Below are 22,813 nucleotides of genomic sequence, written 5' to 3' on the forward strand. Positions count from 1 at the left end.
TGAGGCGGTCGGGAGTCTTTCTTTCCCTGGTGGACCGCCTCGGTACAAATGTCTGTTCTGGTGTGTTGGCTGTGCCCTCGCTGGGCTGGTGTGTTGTTGGCCCTGCAGGGCTGCTGAGTGAGCTTGGCCTTGCTGGGCGTGATGGGTTTGATTTCCTGGTCCGCCGGGTGTGAGTTGTGGGCTCGAAAAAGGTGATGTCTGCTGTGGGTTGTTCAGGGCAGTCTGTGAACTGCAGCCTCGTTTGGTCCAGGTGCTTTCTGCAAATTTGTCCATTGTCTAGTTTGACTACAAACACCCTACTCCCTTCTTTAGCTATCACCGTGCCCGCGATCCACTTGGGACCATGTCCATAGTTTAGCATATACACAGGGTCATTCAGATCAATTTCCCGTGACACAATGGCGCGACCATCGTTTACATTTTGTTGCTGCCGCCTGCACTCTACCTGATCATGCAGGTTGGGGTGAACCAGCGAGAGTCTGGTTTTAAGTGTCCTTTTCATGAGTAGTTCAGCCAGGGGCACCCCTGTGAGTGAGTGGGGTCTCGTGCGGTAGCTGAGCAGTACTCGGGACAGGCGGGTTTGGAGTGAGCCTTCTGTGACTCGTTTAAGGCTCTGTTTGATGGTTTGTACTGCCCGCTTTGCCTGCCCATTGGAGGCTGGTTTAAACGGAACCGAGGTGCCATGTTTGATCCCATTGCGGGTCATTAATTCTTTAAATTCGGCACTAGTGAAACATGGCCCGTTGTCACTGACCAGTATGTCAGGCAGGCCATGGGTGGCAAACATGACCCTCAGGCTTTCAATGGTGGCAATGGCGGTGCTTCCTGACATTATTTCATATTCAATCCATTTTGAAAAAGCATCCACCACCACCAGGAACATTTTACCGAGAAACTGGCCCGCATAGTCAAGATGGATCCTCGACCATGGAGGGCCAGGTCCACAAACTTAGTGGTGCCTCTCTGGGCGCGTTGCTCAATTGAGCACACACGCTGCATTGCCGTACACAGGACTCTAAGTCAGAGTCGATACCGGGTCATCACACGTGGGGTCTGGGTATTGCTTTCATCATTACTATACCTGGGTGTGTTCTGTGGAGATCCGAGATGAACGTCTCCCTGCCCTTTTTGGGTAGCACTATGCAGTTACCCCACAACAGGCAGTCTGCTTGAATGGACAACTTGTCCCTTCGCCGCTGAAACGGCTTGATTAGCTCTTGCATTTCAACCGGGATGCTGGCCCAGCTCCCATGCATTACACAGTTTTTTACTTGGGACAGCAAAGGATCTTGGCTGGTCCAAGTCATAATCTTAGGGCCGTGACAGGTGATTTATCATTTTCAAACGCTTCCATGACCATCAACAAGTCTGCGGGCTGCGCCACCATCAACAAGTTTGCAGGCTGCGCCATTTCCAACCCCGTGGTGGGCAATGGTAGCCGACTGAGAGCATCCGCACAGTTCTCGGTGCCTGGACTGTGATGGATGGTATAGTTATACGCTGATAGCGCGAGTGCCCACCTTTGTATGCGGGCTGAGGCATTAGTACTTATCCCCTTGTTTTCAGCGAATGGGAATATGAGGGGCTTGTGATTGGTTTCCAGCTCAAATTTGAGGCCAAACAGGTACTGATGCATTTTCTTTACCCCGAACACACACGCTAATGCCTCTTTCTCAATCATGCTGAAGGTCCTCTCGGCCTTAGACAAGCTCCTGGAAGCATAGGTGACAGGTTGCAACTTCCCCGCAACGTTAGCTTGTTGTCATACACACCTGACTCCATAAGACGACACATCACATGCTAGCACGAGTCTTTTACACGGGTTATACAATACAAGCAGCTTGTTGGAGCATAAAATGTTTCTGGCTTTCTCAAAAGCAATTACTTGTTTTTTTGTCCCCAAATCCAGTTCTCACCTTTACGCAATAACACATGTAGGGGCTCGAAGAGGGTGCTTAGTTCCGGTAGGAAGTTAACAAAATAGTTGAGGAGTCCCAGGAACGACCGCAGCTCCATAACATTCTGTAGCCTAGGCGTGTTCCTGATAGCCTCTGTCTTGGCATCTGTGGGCCGAATGCCGTCCGCCGCGATCTTTCTTCCCAAAAATTCCACTTCTGTTGCAATGAAGACCCATTTCGACCTCTTCAGCCGCAGCCCTATGCGATCCAGTCATTGGAGGACCTCCTCCAGGTTTTGTAGGTGCTCGACGGTGTCCCGACCCGTGACCAATATGTCGTCCTGAAAAACCACTGTGCGTGGTACCGACGTGAGTAGGTTCTCCATGTTTTTCTGGAAGATCGCTGCAGCCGACCGAATTCCAAACGGGCATCTGTTGTAGATGAACTGTCCCTTGTGTGTGTTGATGCAGATGAGGCCCTTTGAAGACCCCTCCAGCTCCTGCGTCATGTAGGCCGAAGTCAGGTCGAGCTTGATGAACGTCTTGCCTCCTGCCAGCGTCGCAAATAGGTCGTCTGCCTTAAGTAGCGGGTATTGGTCCTGTAGCGAGAAACGATGAATAGTTACTTTATAATCGCCACAAATCTTCACGTTGCAGCCTGTCCAGCCCAATTTCCACTCTCACCCTCATGATTTGAGGTACCGCTCGCACCTTGTGGTGAATGGGTCGTGCCTCTGGGACCAAGTGGATTCGCACCTTCGCTCCGGAAAAGTTTCCAATGCCTGGCTCAAAAAGGGGAGGAAATTTGTTAAGAACCTGGGTACATGAGGCCTCATCGACATGTGAAAGCGCTTGGATGTCATCCCAGTTCCAGCAGATTTTGCCCAGCCAGCTCCTTCCAAGCAGTATGGTGCTGCCCAGGACAGTGATAAGCTCTTTGGTGTACGTTCTCAGTTTCGTGTGGATGGGGCTCAGGGCTGGTCTGAGTGCCTTGTCGCACCACAGTCTCTCAAACATCTTTTTACTCATGATGGATTGGCTAGCACCAGTGTCCAGTTCCATGGCTATGGGTAAGCCATTCAATTTTACATTTCGCATTATAGGTGGACATTTCGTCAAAAATGTGTGCACCCCATGTACTTCAGCATCTGCCTCCTCTCTCCGAGGCTCAAAATTGCTTTGATCCACCATGGACTGATCTTCCTCTGCCACGTGGTGGTTAGCAGGTTTAGCAGCTCGTCTGCAAGCTCATTGGAGGTGCCCCATTGTTCCACAGCTCTTGCAAACATACCCTTTGAAGCGGCATGAATAGGCTAAATGGACGCCTCCAAAACGCCAACAAGGTGTGAATTGCCTTGCATTCATCCTTTGTTGCGGACTCTGAGTCATCTGGGTCTCCTGAGGACTGCAGGCAGTTGCAGACTCGTGGTTTCTGCCTTGTACATTTCTGCTCGCAAACACAGTTCCAGTTAATTTATGAACATTGCTAGCACTTGTGTGCTGAGAGATTTGTTTGGTGTTATCACTGGTGGACATAAACGCCTGTGCTATCGCAATGACCTTACTGAGGGTCGGTGTCTCTACAGTCAAAAGTTTTCGTAAGATGGTCTCGTGGCCAATGCCCAGTACAAAAAAGTCTCTGAGCATTTGCTCCAGGTAGCCATCAAACTCACATTGTCCTGCAAGTCGCCTTAGCTTGGCGACATAGCTCGCCACTTCCTGACCTTCAGATCGCTGGTACGTGTAGAACCGATACCTCGCCATCAGCACGCTCTCCCTCGGGTTAAGATGCTCCCAAACCAGTGTACACAGCTCCTCATACGACTTATCTGTGGGTTTCACCGGAGCCAGAAGATTCTTCATGAGACTGTAGGTCGGTGCCCCGCAGACCGTGAGGAGGACCGCTCTCCTTTTAGCAGTGCTTCCTTCTCCATCCAGCTCGTTGGCTACAAAGTACTGGTCTAGCCGTTCGACATAGGCTTCCCAGTCCACACCCTCCGAGAACTTCTCCAGGATGCCTTTAGATTGCTGCATCTTTGCGTTGGATTCATGTACTCGTCGGCAGTTGTTGTGTTCCTAACACAGATGAGACTGCACACAGGGAGGTTAAAATAACAGTGACCTCAGTCTTTATTAAGACACTCCAGCGTGAGTAACAGGCCTTAGGGGCCAGCTTATATACAGTGTTCCCAAGGGATGCTGGAATCCCTTGGAACTGCAGGGGATGTGCTCCCTGGTGGCGGAACATGGGAGTGCATCCTTTACAGATACACAACAAGAGTTAAGGCACATGGTATTGGGCATGATACATTGACGTGGATAGAGAACTGGTTGGCAAACAGGAAGCAAAGAATGGCAGGCAGTGACTAGTGGCGTGCCGCAGGGTTCAGTGCTGGGACCCCAGTTATTTACAATGTACATTAATGATTTAGACGAAGGAATTGAAGGTGATAAGCTCCAAGACTGCAGATGACACTAAGCTGGGTGGCAGTGCGAGCTGCGAGGAGGATGCTAAGAGACTGCAGGGGGACTTGGACAGGTTAGGTGAATGGGCAAATGGGCATGGCAGATGCAGTATAATGTGGATAAATGTGAGGTTAACCACTTTGGTGACAAAAACAGGAAGGCAGATTATCTGAATGGTAGTAAAAGGGGAGGTGCAAAGAGACCTGGCTGTCATGGTACATCAGTCATTGAAGGTAGGCATGCAGGGTACAGCAGGCAGTGAAGAAAGCAAATGGCATGCTGGTCTTCATAGTGAGGGGATTTGAGTATAGGAACATGGAGGTCTTACTGCAGTTGTACAGGGCCTTGGTGAGACCCCTGGAATATTGTGTGCAGTTTTGGTCTCCTAATCTGAGGAAGAACGTGCTTGCTATTGACGGAGTGCAGCGAAGGTTCACCAGACTGATTCCTGGGATGGCAGGACTGACATATGAGAAAAGACTGGATTGGCTAGGCTTATATTCACTGGAATTTAGAAGAATGAGAGGGGAACTCATAAAATTCTGCCGGGATTGGATAGGTTAGATGCAGGTAGAATGTTCCCGATGTTGGGGAAGTCCAGAACCAGGGGTCACAGTCTAAAGATAAGGGGTAAGCCATATAGGATCAAGATGAGGAGAAACTTTTTCACCCAGAGAGATGTGAACCTGTGGAATTCTCTGCCACAGAAAGTTGTTGCGTCCAGTTCATTGGACATATTCAAAAGGGAATTAGATGTGGACCTCACGGCTAAAGGGATCAGCGGGTATGGAGAGAAGGCAGGGGTGGGGTACTGAGGTTGCATGATCAGCCATGACCAAAATGAATGGCGCTGTAGGCTCGAAGGGCCAAATGGCCTGCTCCTGCATCTAGTTTCTATGTTTCTATGTTTCCCTAATTCCATACTTCTTAGTCTTCTCTACTGTAGTACCTTGTCAAAGCCCAAGTACACCACATCCCTCATCCACCATATCTGCTACCATACATGCCTTAGAGGCGGTGCAACGAAGATCCACTAGATTGAGCCCTGGGATGAGAGATTACGGGACCGAAATTGCTCTTTTTTTTAAAGAGCACGTACCGAAAGCACTCACTGCTCGGTCGGCGCGAAGTCGCCGACAATCGCAACACTGCCCTCATTTTTTTGGGGGGGTGATGGACGTTCCCGCCCCATCGACCCCTTACCAACTGGCGGTGATCCCCTTTCCGCCCTGTGTGGGAAATTGCCCCGCGGGAACGAATTGGCTGGCGCCCGACAGCTTTTCCTTGTGGGAAGTTGCCTGTGGCTGGGCGGCGCATCTGCACTTAAAGAGGAGGGTGCACTGCCGCGGCCGCCATTTTATTTTAATTGAAGGCTGACTCCGAGGTCGGCTCCACAAAGGTGGCCACAGGTTCGGCCGGGCCGCTAACAGGCAGCCCGGCACCCCTTTTTGCGTGTCGGACCACTAGCTTGGCCGAAACCCTTCCTGGTGGCCCAGTGGGTGCCACTAACTTGACTGCAAAGTTCGCAGCGGCTCTCTCCTTTAACTGAAGGGGAGGGTTGTTGCTACATGTCACCGTGACACGGGATGTCTGCGTGATACTGACATTATCAGCACGGCCCTGATGACAAATACCGACGTCCGCCCCGCTCCCCACGCACTTCCGCCTCGCCGCAACCCGAGTTCATTGCCCGGAACAAAAAAAAAGTACAAAGAGCTGAATTTCGCTCTACTCTCCGCCCCATGGATTGGGGCAGAGAAAAATCTTCAAGATCGGTAGGTGTGCCCCGTTCCAGTCGGGGGGGCGATGGCAATTTTGGCCCCTAAGAAGTTTGGGCCTATAATCTCTGGAGTTGAGAAGGCTGAGAAGTGATCTCATTGAAACATGTAAGATTATGAGGGGGATTGACAGAGTAGATGCTGAAAGGTTGTTTTCCCATCTTGGAGTCTAGAACCAGGGGGGACAGTCTCAGGATAAGGGGTCGGCCATTTAAGACAGAGATGAGGAAGAATTTCTTCACTCAGAGGGTTGGGAATCTTTGTAATTCTCTACCCCAAAGGGCTGTGGATGCTGAGTCGTTGCGTATATTCAAGGCTGAGATAGATAGATATTTGGACTCTAGGGGAATCAAGGTATATGGGGATCAGGTTGGAAAGTGGAGTTGAGGTCGAAGATCAGCCATGATCTTATTGAATGAAGGAGCAGGCTCGAAGGGCTGTATGGCCTAGTCCTGGTCTGAATTCTTATGTTATTATGTCCTCCTCAAAGAACTCTCATGAAGTTTGTCAACCACCAATCTTCCTGTCTGAAATCTGTGTTGGCTGCTTATTATTTTCACTTCAAACTAGATATTTAGTAATTTCACCTTCAATAAAAAATGCAGCGTTTTCCCTACAATAAATAATAAAGGAACTGGCCTGTAACTACCCGGGGATAATTCTGTCTCTCTTAAAAAGTTGCCACTCTCTCGTCCTCTGGCACACATCCACTTTCAATAGAACCTTGAAATACAATTTCTTGGGTCTCCACTACGTTTCCTCACTTCTCTCAGGATCCTTGGATGTATTTTGTCAGATCCCGCCACTGTTGATTTTTTAGCTTGATTAACTTTATTAATACTTTCCTTTTATGCATTATACCTCTCAGCTCATTTTTAACCAATTTGGATTTACCTCATTCCCAATATCTGTAAAGCATCGCAGTCAATTTTCAACGAAGGTTCACCAGACTGATTCCTGGGATGGGGGGATTGTCCTATGAGGAGAGGTTGAGTGGACTAGGCCTATATTCTCTGGAGTTTAGAAGAATGAGAGGTGATCTCATTGAAACATACAAAATTCTTACAGGGCTTGACAGGGTAGATGCAGGGAGGATGTTTCCTCTGGCTGGGGAGTCTAGAACCAGGGGTCACAGTCTCAGAATAAGGGGTCGGCCATGTAGGACTGAGGTGAGGAGAAACTTCTTCACTCAGAGGGCGATGAATCTTTGGAATTCTCTACCCCAGAGGGCCGTGGAGGATCAGGCTTTGAGTATATTCAAGACTTAGATCAATAGATTTTTGGATATTAAAGGATGTGGGGATAGTGCAGGGAAGTGGAGTTGAGGTAGAAGATCAGCCATGATCTTATTAAATGGCAGAGCAGGCTCGAGGTGCCGAATGGCCTACACTTGCTCCTAAATCTTATGTTCTTAATTATCCACTACTAACTCATTATTCTCTCCTCTTAGGGGCCCCACCTCACACCTAACAATTCTGTTTTCATTGCTGTGTACTTCTGGCCGGCAAGACACCCCACTGTGATTGTAAAGTCAGAAGATTACCTCGGTAGAGTAGTTGCAACCAACATTTCTGGTTTTAGCATGCATATATGATTTGTTGTGTTATCTTTATTTCTTCTATAAAGGAATCTTCTTTAAATTTTGGTAGCAAATACTGGTGCAATGAAGGTACTAGAAGTATTGACCTCACACGACAGCAAGAGGGAGCACAATAGGGCTCATGGTCATACATCTCCAGCATATTAAGTTGTGTAAAAGTAAAGGCTAGTGATACAGAAAAATTGTTTCGTGTTTTATACTAAAAATGCTGAGGTAAATTCTAAATTGAACTTCTAGAAAATGTAAGTGTAATACCAGAATTTCTCGGTATTGGTTAATAGCAGCACGTGGCCTGAATGTAAATTTTACCAGTTTGTGAGCAGTTTCAGTGTTAGTGTGTTAGGGGCCGAAATTGATCAACTTACTGCCGCCTACTGCCCTAGACATTCCTCTGCAACATCTGCCCAGCGCCACTTTCGATGTGGTCTGGAACAGGCAGGAGGGGAGAGCTGCCGGGAACCGCCCGCTGACGTCAGCGGATGGCCGAGTGGCGCAACTGACCTCCCGTCCGCCGAGCTTCCATATTGATGCGGGCGGGATTCGGCGCCAGAACGGGGGTGGACCGCTGGCTGGAGGTTGGTCTGTCGCCAACGGTAAGCATGAAGATCCTGAAAAAAAGGTTAGTGAACATTTTATATATTTTTTTCCACAGCGACTTACCTGGATGGGGTCCCCTGAAGGTCTTCCAATAGTTTTTAAAGTTTTTCCTGATGTTTTTTTTCAGCTGTTCAACCCTCTCTGGGCCCGACTCCATCCTCGGTGGCACATGGGCGGCAAATGCCTCTGCTGCCGAGAATGAGACCTCCCGCCCGCTGCCGCCCAATTTGGCAATGTACATCGTCCATTTGCCACCCACTGACCTTCGAGGGACCTCAGGGTGAAGAATAACCCACCCAAAGTACCTCAGCGGCCATCAGCGGCACTTTGGGTGGCACTTGGGTGGGCGGAGGTCTTGACCAAATTCGGCCCTTTAATTTCTACATAGGAAGAATCCTGTTGCTCCAACTTTCTGCATCATTCTGCACGCAGTACATACCGTAGGTTTTCAGAGCTGAATTCAGACTCCACAAACTTAAGGAACTGTTCCCTTCCTACAGGATCTTTCAAAACTTCGTCGATGCAAAAACCCCATCGCTTTACCCTCTGTGCATATGGTTCTTTACTGCAAACATAAGGAGTGAAGAAGTTTAAAATCCAGTAACAGTAGGTTTCATTTGTGTATATGGATTGCACTAAATAATAGGTATCACACTGTAATATCTCAAAGAACCTCAGTCAATATATTACTTTAAAATGTGGTGACTTGTTATGTTGTTAAATACTATAACCATTCTGTACCAGCAATGTCTTGCAAACAGCTATGAATTGAACAATCCTGTCAATATTTATTTCTCACAGTGGTAGTCATTGCTAGATAGTTTAAAAATACAGTTATATTTACTCACTGTTTTTATCCAATAGTTATCACTAGTAAAACTGTAAGTAATTCATTTGGGGTTAATAAATGTAGAGCGACACCATTTTGTGTTCCTTTCAGTGATATGATCAGAAAAAGCCAATGCATCACTTCCTATGAATGGAAGAGGAGGACGACAGCCTGTGTAGAATCATAGAATCACAGACTTTTACAGCACGGAGCTCATTCCTCTTGCCTTTCAAATAATTATCCATTTCTCTTTTAAAAGCCTTTACCGATTCTGTTTCCATCAGTGCTTCGGATAGAACAACCCGTGACCCAACAACTCTGATCAAAAATAAATCTCCTAACGTCTCCCTTTGTTTTTTGGTGCTGATCTTCAATTTATACCCACAAGTTACTGACTCACTGAGCAGTGGAGATTTTAATTTCCCTATTTCATCAAAGCATCTTATAATTTAGAACAATTCTATCAAATCTTTGCTGTGATGAAAGAGCCCCAGTTTTTCTAGTCTCTCCTCATTGCTAATCCCTCTCATTCCTAGTTCTTTGGGACTAGAATAGGCAAAGGGTCGCTTTCAAGAGGCCAGAGAACCAGTGTGGTTTAATATAACAGAAATCCAGACTACCAGGAAGCGAGTAAGAGGTGTGAGGCTTGATAAAAGGGCTAACTTCTCCTGAGCTCCATTTCCCAGTTCACATTGGTGGATGTACAATTTTTAAACAAGGCCCAGAATTTGTGGTCAGCAGCAAAGTGACGATGATGGCCGCTGACCTTTAAGAAAGCTGCCCTCAAAGATCTCATGATATCTGTGCAAAAACTTTAGTTGTCTCGACGTTAACTTGATTGTTGCGCTGTCAAAAGGGGATTCTGAGCGTAGAGCAGCAGTGATGTCATCGAGCACTCTAAACAGCCAATCACATTGAAGAATTCTCACAGACAGCAAACCAGGAAATAAAAACCACTGATTCAATTCACTTTTTAAATGTTTTTACAGGGAACAAAATAAAGATTGAGACATAAACAAGGGGTTAAGGTAGAAACTGAAATATCATAAACAAACTTAAAAAAAAACATATACATGTTTTTATTACTTTAAAAATCGAGCAATTTTCTATAATAAGGAGAAATTTGACATTTCACAAATATAAAACTCATTGTTCAGGGCCAGAACAGTTGTTCAGCAGGTAAAACCCTAGTTACACCTATTCCAACAAGGCTTAACTTTTAATGAGGTGTTTAACAACGATATGAGAACGGAAAAGGGGGAGTTTGTGCCAGTTCAACTGTTTTCACTGTTGCCAGCTATGGGGAGTTCTACAGCGCAGCCTGTGTCAAAGTGAATGACTGACCGCAACTTCAGGATTTCCGCACTTATCTGCGCATGCGCTAAATCTTGAAGTTATGGTTAGTTTCAGAGGGGTAATGACAGCAAACGCTGTCATTTTGCTGTCATTCCATCACAAAATCCGGCCATTAATTGGACCCAACAAACTGACAGCATTTTTATGCAATAAATATTATCCCTCAAACACGTCTATAAATTTATTTTATCTAGAAATGTAACCTATTCATTATATCAGGTGTATGCATTGAATAATCAACAACTTTGTGCTATCTACATGATTGTAAATACATGTTTAACAAACTGGTCATACTACCTAAACATATAAAGGACTACGTTTGTGAGAAGTGTGTCCGCCTCGAGCTCCTGACGGTCCGCGTTACGGAATTGGAGCTGAGGGTGGATTCACTCTGGAGCATCCACGATGCTGAGAATGACGTGAGTATCACGTGTAGTGAGTTGGTCTTACCGCAGGAGAAGGGTCCACAGCCAGATAGGGAATGGAAGACCAGCAGGAAGAGCAGTGCAAGGAAGGTAGTGCAGGGGTCCCCTGTGGTCATCCCCCTGCAAAACAGATACACCGTTTTGAGTACTGTTGGGGGGGATGACTCATCGGAGGAGGGCAGCAGCAGACAAGTTCATGGCACCGTGGCTGGCGCTGCTGCACAGGAGGGCAAGAAAAAGAGTGGGAGCGCGATAGTGATAGGGGATTCAATTGTGATGGGAATAGATAGGCGTTTCTGCGGCCGCAACCGAGACTCCAGGATGGTATGTTGCCTCCCTGGTGCAAGGGTCAAGGATGTCTCGGAGCGGGTGAAGGACATTCTGAAATGGGAGGGAGAACAGCCAGTTGTCGTGGTGCACATTGGTACCAACGACATAGGTAAAAAAAAAGGGATGAGGTCCTACGAAACGAATTTAAGGAGCTAGGAGCTAAATTAAAAAGTAGGACCTCAAAAGTAGTAATCTCGGGATTGCTACCAGTGCCACATGCTAGTCAGAGTAGGAATCGCAGGATAGCGCAGATGAATACGTGGCTTGAGCAGTGGTGCAGCAGGGAGGGATTCAGAATTCCTGGGGCAGTGGAACCGGTTCTGGGGGAGGTGGGACCAGTACAAACAGGACGGTCTGCACCTGGGCAGGACCGGAACCAATGTCCTAGGGGGAGTGTTTGCTAGTGCTGTTGGGGAGGAGTTAAACTAACATGGCAGGGGGATGGGAACCAATGCAGGGAGACAGAGGCAGACAAAAGGGAGGCAGAGGCAGGAGACGGAGGGGAGATGGGGGGGGTGGGGGCGGAGAGGCCCGGGACGGGGAACAGGAAGGGCCACTGTGTGGCAGAATTCTAAAAGGACAAAGGGTGTTAAAAAAACAAGCCTGAAGGCTTTGTGTCTTAATGCAAGGAGTATCCGCAATAAGGTGAATGAATTAACTGTGCAAATAGATGTTAACAAATATGATGTGATTGGGATTACGGAGACGTGGCTCCAGGATGATCAGGGCTGGGAACTCAACATCCAGGGGTATTCAACATTCAGGAAGGATAGAATAAAAGGAAAAGGAGGTGGGGTAGCATTGCTGGTTAAAGAGGAGATTAATGCAATAGTTAGGAAAGACATTAGCTTGGATGATGTGGAATCTATATGGGTAGAGCTGCAGAACACCAAAGGGCAAAAAACGTTAGTGGGAGTTGTGAACAGACCTCCAAACAGTAGTAGTGATGTTGGGGAGGGCATCAAACAGGAAATTAGGGGTGCATGCAATAAAGGTGCAGCAGTTATAATGGGTGACTTTAATATGCACATAGATTGGGCTCGCCAAACTGGAAGCAATACGGTGGAGGAGGATTTCCTGGAGTGCATAAGGGATGATTTTCTAGACCAATATGTCGAGGAACCAACTAGGGGGGAGGCCATCTTAGACTGAGTGTTGTGTAATGAGAGAGGACTAATTAGCAATCTCATTGTGCGAGGCCCCTTGGGGAAGAGTGACCATAATATGGTGGAATTCTGCATTAGGATGGAGAATGATACAGTTAATTCAGAGACCATGGTCCAGAACTTAAAGAAGGGTAACTTTGAAGGTATGAGGCGTGAATTGGCTAGGATAGATTGGCGAATGATACTTAAGGGATTGACTGTGGATGGGCAATGGCAGACATTTAGAGACCGCATGGATGAATTACAACAATTGTACATTCCTGTCTGGCATAAAAATAAAAAAGGGAAGGTGGCTCAACCGTGGCTATCTAGGGAAATCAGGGATAGTATTAAAACCAAGGAAGTGGCATACAAATTGGCCAGAAATAGCAGCGAACCTTGGGACTGGGAGAAATTTAGAACTCAGCAGAGGAGGACAAAGGGTTTGATTAGGGCAGGGAAAATGGAGTACGAGAAGAATCTTGCAGGGAACATTAAGGCGGATTGCAAAAGTTTCTATAGGTATGTAAAGAGAAAAAGGTTAGCAAAGACAAACGTAGGTCCCCTGCAGTCAGATTCAGGGGAAGTCATAACGGGGAACAAAGAAATGGCAGACCAATTGAACAAGTACTTTGGTTCAGTATTCACTAAGGAGGACACTAACAACCTTCCGGATATAAAAGGGGTCAGAGGGTCTAGTAGGGAGGAGGAACTGAGGGAAATCTTTATCAGTCGGGAAATTGTGTTGGGGAAATTGATGGGGTTGAAGGCCGATAAATCCCCAGGGCCTGATGGACTGCATCCCAGAGTACTTAAGGAGGTGGCCTTGGAAATAGCGGATGCATTGACAGTCATTTTCCAACAATCCATTGACTCTGGATCAGTTCCTATCGAGTGGAGGGTAGCCAATGTAACCCCACTTTTTAAAAAAGGAGGGAGAGAGAAAACAGGGAATTATAGGCCTGACCTCAGTCGTGGGTAAAATGATGGAATCAATTATTAAGGATGTCATAGCAGCGCATTTGGAAAATGGTGACATGATAGGTCCAAGTCAGCATGGATTTGTGAAGGGGAAATCATGTTTGACAAATCTTCTGGAATTTTTTGAGGATGTTTCCAGTAAAGTGGACAAAGGAGAACCAGTTGATGTGGTATATTTGGACTTTCAGAAGGCTTTTGACAAGGTCCCACACAAGAGATTAATGTGCAAAGTTAAAGCACATGGGATTGGGGGTAGTGTGCTGACGTGGATTGAGAACTGGTTGTCAGACAGGAAGCAAAGAGTAGGAGTAAATGGGTACTTTTCAGAATGGCAGGCAGTGACTAGTGGGGTACCGCAAGGTTCTGTGCTGGGGCCCCAGCTGTTTACATTGTACATTAATGATTTAGACGAGGGGATTAAATGTAGTATTTCCAAATTTGCGGATGACACTAAGTTGGGTGGCAGTGTGAGCTGCGAGGAGGATGCTATGAGGCTGCAGAGTGACTTGGATAGGTTAGGTGAGTGGGCAAATGCATGGCAGATGAAGTATAATGTGGATAAATGTGAGGTTATCCACTTTGGTGGTAAAAACAGAGAGACAGACTATTATCTGAATGGTGACAGATTAGGAAAAGGGAAGGTGCAACGAGACCTGGGTGTCATGGTACATCAGTCATTGAAGGTTGGCATGCAGGTACAGCAGGCGGTTAAGAAAGCAAATGGCATGTTGGTCTTCATAGTGAGGGGATTTGAGTACAGGGGCAGGGAGGTGTTGCTACAGTTGTACAGGGCCTTGGTGAGGCCACACCTGGAGTATTGTGTATAATTTTGGTCTCCTAACTTGAGGAAGGACATTCTTGATATTGAGGGAGTGCAGCGAAGATTCACCAGACTGATTCCCGGGATGGTGGGACTGACCTATCAAGAAAGACTGGATCAACTGGGCTTGTATTCACTGGAGTTCAGAAGAATGAGAGGGGACCTCATAGAAAAGTTTAAAATCCTGATGGGTTTAGACAGGTTAGATGTAGGAAGAATGGTCCCAATGTTGGGGAAGTCCAGAACCAGGGGTCACAGTCTAAGGATAAGGGGTAAGCCATTTAGGACCGAGATGAGGAGAGACTTCTTCACCCAGAGAGTGTTGAACCTGTGGAATTCTCTGCCACAGAAAGTGGTTGGGGCCAATTCACTAAATATATTCAAAAGGGAGTTAGATGAAGTCCTTACTACTCGGGGGATCAAGGGGTATGGCGAGAAAGCAGGAATGGGGTACTGAAGTTTCATGTTCTGCCATGAACTCATTGAATGGCGGTGCAGGCTAGAAGAGCTGAATGGCCTGCTCCTGCACCTATTTTCTATGTTTCTATGTTTATTGTCCCATTTAACATCCTGCTTCTTGTTTCCAGCAGTAGAGCAGATCTCCAGTCGTCCTGGTTCAACCCTTGCCACTGGATAAAGGCCTAGCTCTGTCGAGCCCGTGTGGTGGTTGATGTGCAATGATCACCACACGTTAAAAAAATCCATGCACAGGCATCTTCCACCCCTCTCAATTGGAGTTCAGGACTGGAACATCGGGTCCTTCATTGAAACATCTGTGAACTCTTGTGGAAGCAAGTCATCCTCGTTTGAGGGACCGCCTATGATGATGGTCTTGTCTCCATGCATTTCAATGGATTTTAATGTAATAGATTTTTTTTTAAATCCTGGTTACAGTTAAAGTATAAGCAGGTACAAAATCAGTTATGGTTAAGATTCGCATGGATCCATGTTAACTACTTTTATTATTTGAATGTCAACTAAGTCCCAGAAACATTCCACAAACTCTAGCCAAGGGTTAGGCCCTGAGGTAACAGAGCAAGCATGGAGAGAATTCTGGAGGCAAACATTCATCTTCCCCTTTTAAGGGCCAGTGGGTTATCCCTTGCATCAAGCAGCTCTTCAGGAAGCGGCAGTCTGATATTCCTTAGTTGTAAACGGAGGCTGTACATCAGATTGGCACAGATTCTTTATCTACAAATTAGTATAACTACACTCTTGGAGCCATTGCAAGCTCTCTCTGTTATTTTACAACCCATCTGAAATTAAAACGCCAGAACTAAAGCATCTGTATTTTGGAATTTCATTGGGATACTCAGTGAGACAACTGTGGCTCTCAATGAGTCTTTGGAGTCTTATTCTCAAGATTAAACATTTCTGCATTCCAATGACACCACTAATTTGTTTGTTCTTTTTCTTTACATTACAATTTGGGGAAATTGAAGAATCTCTGATACATTTAGATCCTGGTCTATAACACCATATGCAGTGTTTAGAACTCCATTTCTAAACAAGCAAATTAGAGACCCAAAAACACATAATTATTATCTTTTTAAAAGATTGTTTATGATATTTCAGCTTCTACCTTAATCCCATGTGTATGTCATATCTTTATTTCACTGTCTGTAAAATGATTAGCTGTCTGTGAGAATTCTTCAATCTGATTGGTTGCTCAGCCTGCTTGATGACTTCCCTGCTTCTGGACAACACAGATCCCCTACAGGTGCGCCAGAATGAAACTGATGTCATAATAGGGGAAATCAACACCACAGACCTGTTTAAATCTTTGTAGGCAGCTCATTTCGAGGTCAGTGGCTAGCGCTATCGCTTCGCCATTGACTGCAAAATCCAGGCCATTTTGTTTCCTTTTTAAAAAGTCCCTGATTTGAAATACTGCAAACAATATAGTTAACTCAATATAATACAGCAAGACTTTGATTCATTTTATACATTTTGCAGTTAAATTGTCAAGCCAAATTGACCAGTTTAACACCTGTCAACTCATGTGTATATATATACACACACAATCCAGTCTGACATAATTGCACATATTAGCTGCATAGTTCCAGTGGAGGGCACTATAGAGAGACATTTAAATGTTGCTGGAAATGGAGGTCAGTTTCTACCTGTGACAATTCAACATTTGTTCTTAATTTCTCCAGATTGTACATCAACTTAAATGAGTGCAAAACATTACTGTGCACTACTGTGAAAGTAGAATAGATCATCATGGCTTGCAATCAACATATTGAATTACCAAATACTTCAATATGCATATACAATAAAGAATATTGTATAATCAATATTTAGTAATAAGAGCTCTTAATTTACTTACTTGTATCAGATCTTCCTCTATATCACCAAAGAAATCAAATTCCTGCTCTAATAATAGCACAAGTGTAAGGGAGCTGTTTATCTTTGGAAGGATTTGTTTGGAGTAGAGTTAAGAATGTGATTCGCCCACAAGAATCTGTCAAGTCAAAGTTCTATTTTTATAAGTTGTTACTGTTTTATAAAAACTGAAGCAGTCTGTCGCTGACTTTCTATGCAGGCAGACTGAAGGAACCATGGCTGAACCTCCCTGCTCATCGGCAGTCTGACCCAGTTTGCCCAGACAGTGTGCAATACAGGGAATGACGAGACAGACTATTGCAACTAATGAAGAATGCATCGGGTCAAACGTGTATTGGCTCAGTCATTTTAAATGTTGTTTAATGCTTTACGGTAAAATGAGGGTGAGCAATTATATATATATATTTAACAACATAAAAAGCATACTGCTCCTTTAACTGATCAAGTATTCGAGAGTAGATGTCAAGCTTTTAGCATTAATAGCTGTGAAAATTAAGGAATGTGTGATACATTTTCTAGGGAAAGAAGAAAAAGACAACTACTTTAAAGACTGACCTTGCTTCTAGCTCCCAGAAGGAAATGTCATCTGACGTCCATGGGTTTGAGGGTTCAGGAGTTATAAGGAATGGGTCAAATTCCATATACTGCTCTGAGTACCCTATCAAACTAAAGATAAAATAGACAGCTTGTGAGATTAAAAAAACATGCTCTACATGTGATATAAGACCATGGGCTATATTTTCTGAAAATAGGGCTAATTAGTCTCATTTTATGGCAAATAACAAATTCAAATCAAGATGGCAGCTGTACGCCATTTCTCTCCTGGAGTTTCTGTGCAATCTGATAGCAGGAACAAAAGAAACCTGGCATCACGATGCACTTGCAGCAATACTGCTTTCACATTTTTTAAGTGCTAAAATTATCACGTTATAGCTATGAATGGTGAATATTTCATCCACCCAAATGTGAAGCGTGTAAAGATTTGTAAGAATGGCTAAAGGAGGAAGTCAAAACATCTATTTCCTGAGCTGGGACACTGAGGTCATGATTACCAGTATTTTGGAATATATGTTGATTTTTTTGGACTGGGGTGGATGGCATTTACATAGCATCTTTCACACCCTCAGGATGTCCCAAAAAGCTGTGGGAATACTTTCCAACAGAGAATGTTCGAACTCCAGCATTATGATGAGCAAACATTTGGCTTCATATTCATGGCTGTGCAAAGATTGGACAACTGGTCATCTCTACTGATGTCTGACTTTGAAATACAACAATAGGAGCATCTCTCACAAATCCTCTCACCGCTGCTGTGGCTACTTTGGGATCCCAGATTCTAGAAGCAATAAAAGCTGGCTTTCACCCACTTGTACAAGGCTTAAAGATAAGCACTACGGAAGACTTTGTAGAGGCATACTGTCGAAACTTAAGATTACTGGACCTTGTAAAAAGATGATATCCAGGAGTGGCATGCATGCAAAAGCACCGGAGCAGTCAAGTGAACGTGATCAGCAGCAGTTCTGGGTCACTCCATTGATCTGCACAAGTTGCTGTAGCATTAGGTCAGAAAGCAATGTGACCTGAGCACGTACAGTACCCAACACTCCGAGCCCTGATCCATATAAATCAGAGTTAATTACAGATGCAAGTGGCAGGCATTCTGACTCACAGGCTGAATCACTGAGCTGGAGAAATATTGAGGAGTAGGACAACAACTACATATACATCAATCACAAAGAACAATTCAAAGCACATGAGAAAAAATGCCTTGAAGTCTTTTACCACACACTCAAATACCATCTGCATTTAAACACCACAAGCTCTCAAAAAACACATGCGCTCAAACAAACGCAACAAGCACGCAATTAAACATCACAGGTTCACCACACACATTATATCACACCATAAGCTCTCAAACACCCACGGGCTGGATATTCCTGTCCTTTGCCCTCCGTTTTTTGCCCCAGAACGGCGTGAAAGGCGGCGGTGAGGTCTCCAGCGCCCTGCAGCGATCCTCCGGTCTGGTTTTGCAACCATCCGGAAGAGCTGCAACGCCCCTAGTTATGTCACTGGCAGAGGTTTTGAGTCTTGCCTGACCCATCCGCCTGGAAGAGCGTCTCACCATGACCGCCTGGGAAATCAGGGCAGTCCAACGAGCCCGTCGGTGGAGAGGTAGGCAATCATCATCATCATAGGCAGTCCCTCGAAAACGAGGAAGATTTGCTTCTACTCTAAAAGTGAGTTCTCTGGTGACTGTACAGTCCAATTTGGGAATTATAGTCTCTGACACAGCTGGGACAGACAGTGGTTAAAGGAAAGGGTGGGTGGGGAGCCTGGTTTTCCGCACGCTCCTTCCACTATCTGCGTTTGATTTCTGCATGCTCTCGGCGACGAGAGTAGAAGTGCTCAGCGCCTTCCCGGATGCTTTTCCTCCACTTTGGGCGGTCTTGGGCCAGGAATTCCCAGGTACCGGTGGGGATGTTGCATTTTATCAAGGAGGCTTTGAGGATGCCCTTGAAATGTTTCCTCTGCCCACCTAGGGCTCGCTTGCCGTGTAGGAGTTCCACTTGCTTTGGGAGTCTCATGTTGGGCATGCGGATGATGTGGCCCACGCAACGGAGCTGGACTCCTAAAGTAAGTGTGATTGTTTTTTCTTTACATTTTTTTTGCGATTTGTATTGCGAAGTCTATGGGCTGGAAATTCGTAAAATACCGCTATCACCGTTTTTTCACCAAATAAAACGCTATGACTCCACTATGATTTCGAGATGGAAAATTCAGGGAAAATGGAAAAAAAATCCACCCAGCAGGAAAAATTGACGTTGCACGAAGATTCGCAGCGTAAACCATGAATTTTCTGCAACTTTTCTCCGAGACTGATACCGCTGCGAGTTGGGCCTCGAAAGGGGGGAAAACACAAAAAATATTTTTCCAAAAAACTAAAAATAAAAAAATTAAAAATCGGAAAACATTCACAAGACTCTTCTAGTGAATCACCGCAAAAGAATTAAAAACTACATTTTAACTTATCTTTTTTGCAGGTTTTCATACGTATCACTGTTTCCAAGAGCTTCACCGACATGCTTTTCTTCAGCATTTTTTTAAATGCTATTTACGGGTCCAATCTTGCACGCCGGCGGTCCGCTCCCCAGCGGTATTTCTAAATCGTCTGCAGAAGACTTCAGGGAATTTCCCTCTGCATCATTTTCTGCCCAAAACGGTGAAATACCACCGAAAAACGCGGCGGAAGGCTGCTGAATTTCCAGCCCTATAGCTTTCTTCAACCACACGGCCAATTTTTGTATCATCTGCAAACGTCTTAATCATACCCCCTACATTCAAGTCTAAATCAATGATATCTACCACAAAAAGTAAGGGACCTAGTACTGAGCCCTGCGGAACCCCACTGGAAACAGCCTTCCAGTCACAAAAACAACCATTACCCTTTGCTTCCTGCCTCTGAGCCAATTTTGAATCCAACTTGCCACTTTGCCTTGGATCCCATGGGTTTTTACTTTCATGACCAGTCTACCATGTGGGACCTTATCAAAGGCCTTGCTAAAATCCATATACACTACATCAAATGTACTTCCCTCATCGATCCTCCTTGTTACCCCCTCAAAAAATTCAATCAAACTAGTCAGATACAACCTTGCCTTAACAAATCCATGTTGACTGTCCTTGATTAATTTGTGTCTTGTCTTGTCCCTCAGAACTTTTTCCAATAATCTTCCCACCATCGAGGTTAGGCTAACTGGCCTGTAATTACTCAGTCTATCCCTTTCTCCCTTTCTAAACAACGGTACAACATTAGCAGTTCTCCAGTGCTCCGGCAACACACAGGTAGCCAGAGAGGATTGGAAAATGATGGTAAGAGCATCTGCTTTTTCCTCTCTTGCTTCTCTTAACAGTATGGGATACATTTTATCTGGGCCTGGGGATTTATCCACTTGCTAAACCTCTTCTTCCTCTCGCACTGTGTTAATTTCATCTAATATTTCACACTTCTCCTCCCTGATTCCAATGTCTGCATTGACCCTCTCTTTTATGAAAACAGACGCAAGTATTCATTAAGAACCATACCCACATCTTCTGCCTCCACACACACATAACCGTTATGCTCTCTGATAGGCCTTACTGTTTCTTTTGTTATCCTCTTACTTTTAATGTATTTATAAAACATCTTTATGTTTTCCTTGATTTTACTTGACAATATTTTTACATGCTCTCTCTTTACTTTCCTAATTTCCTTTTTAATTTCACCCCTGCACTTTCTCTAGGGTTTCTGCAGTATTGAGTTCTTTGTATCTGTCATAAGCTTCCCTTTTTTTCTTTATCCTACCCTGTATGCCCCTTGACATCCAGGGGCTCTAGATTTGTTAGCCCACCCTTTTTCTTTAAGGGAACATACGTGCTCTGAACCCTCACAATTTCCTCATTTAATGCTTCCTATTGCTCTGACACTGATTTACCTTCAAGTAACTGTTTCCAGTCCACTTTGGCTAAATCGCTTCTCAGCTTAGTAAAATTGGCTTTTCCTGAATTGAGAACTTTTATTCCTGGTGTATCTTTATCGTCTTCCATAATTACCCTAAATCTACCTGAATTATGATCACGAGCACCAAAATGCTCTCCCACTGATAGCTCTTCCACCTGCCCAGTTTCATTCCCTAAAACTAAGTCCAGAACCACCACCTCCCTTGTTGGGCTTGCTAGTTAAAAAAGTTCTCCATTTTAGGAATTCTGCACCCTCTATACCTTTCACACTAATTTTATCCCAGTTAATAGGGTACTTGAAATCCCCTAGCATTACTGCCCTATAGATTTTGCACTTCACAGAAATTTTCCTACATATTTGCTCTTTTATCTCCCTCTGACTGTTTGGGGGTCTATAGTACACTCCCAGCAGTGTGATTGCCCCTTTTCGGTTCTTCTGCTCAACGAATATGGCTTCATTTGATGATCCTTCTAACATATCATCCCTTCTCACAGCTGTAACTGTTTCTTTAATCAATACTGTGAACCCCCATTCTTTTTTATCCCCCTCTCTATCCTGTCTGAAAATCCTGTAACCAGGAATGTTGATTCCTGCCCTTCTTTCACCTCCGAAACACCACGAGCTCTCAAACACCAAAGTCTCAAATAAACGCAATAAGCACTCAAACAAACAGCACAAGTACTCAATTTTCCCCAATGTCGTTTTTTGGCGCATTGCAAGAGTTACGCCCTTTTTTTTGCCCCCGACTACGCCAAAAAATAACTAGCAAGTTTCTATTTTTTTAAATTGGCGCTGCGCAGCCTGTCCTTTAACTTCGAGGGGTGGAGCCTAATGTCTGCGCTGAAAAAATGATGTCCCCCCTCCCGTTCTGCACATGCAAGGAAAAAAAAAAATGACGTTTTTGACGTGACTGTTATGGGCGTGCATGCCCAGTACAACGCCCGGTCTGCATTCCGCCATTTTTAAAGAGCCAGTTGTGTGTGAGAACCTTGATTCTCAGTGGAAAAATCGGAGCTGCAATACAATATGCAACCCGGCTCAAGGACCAAGAATTTCTCACAAGATGAAGTGGTGGCACTGGTTACTGTAATTGAGGCCAGATGGCACGAGCTGGACACCAGCAGAGGTCACATAAATGAAATGAAGAAACGCTGGAACCAACTTGCAGAAGATTACTGTGCAATGGTGACCACCCTGAGGTGCAAAAAGTGGTAGGACCTTGGTCAAGTTGTCAGTGTAAATAATATTTTCATTTATTCACTGGAATTTCAATTGTAAATGTGACCATCTGTATATATCTCACCCGGCAGAAAGAGACCCTCACTAAAAAGTTATATTTTCATCTTTGCAGACGAAGGTGGCACACAACAAAAGGGAAAGAACTCGAACAGCAGGAGGCCCGGCAAATCTGCACCCACTGACAACCTTGGAAGACAGGGTCGCTGCTTTGATGGATCCTGCCTGGAGAAAAGCAACCACCACTCCACACTCGAGGGAGAGGGTAAGTCCTGCAAATTCCAAAGTCTGGCCTTGCTAAATGTTAAGTACTACGCGGGCTGGCCATGCTTCTGTTCATGGGGATGTCTCTGTCAACTACGCTTCGGTTGATGCAATGTGCTATCATTCATCTTGGTCCTTCAAATGAGCCTGCTGCCTGTGTTGTGAGAGCCAACTAATGCCAACCTGTCCCCTCCTCTGCTGCTAACTCTTAGTCGGTTCTGTTATATTTTGCAGAACTTGAG

General features: G+C 45.1%; 1 protein-coding gene across 7 annotated transcripts in view; it reads right to left on the minus strand.

The window, feature by feature from the left end:
* Nucleotides 1-22,813, minus strand: part of LOC139272595 (regulator of G-protein signaling 7) — a 733,921-nt gene that overhangs the window by 22,100 nt on the left and 689,008 nt on the right. For all 7 annotated transcript variants that reach the window (XM_070888671.1, XM_070888670.1, XM_070888672.1 and 4 more), the window contains 2 exons: nucleotides 17,129-17,239; nucleotides 8,778-8,903 (listed from right to left, as the gene is read on the minus strand). In XM_070888671.1, coding sequence (XP_070744772.1) covers nucleotides 8,778-8,903; nucleotides 17,129-17,239 — 237 coding nt within the window. The remainder of the gene's footprint in view (nucleotides 1-8,777; nucleotides 8,904-17,128; nucleotides 17,240-22,813) is intronic.

Source organism: Pristiophorus japonicus, chromosome 9 (genome assembly GCF_044704955.1).
Source record: "Pristiophorus japonicus isolate sPriJap1 chromosome 9, sPriJap1.hap1, whole genome shotgun sequence".
In the NCBI taxonomy this organism is placed as follows: domain Eukaryota; kingdom Metazoa; phylum Chordata; class Chondrichthyes; family Pristiophoridae; genus Pristiophorus; species Pristiophorus japonicus.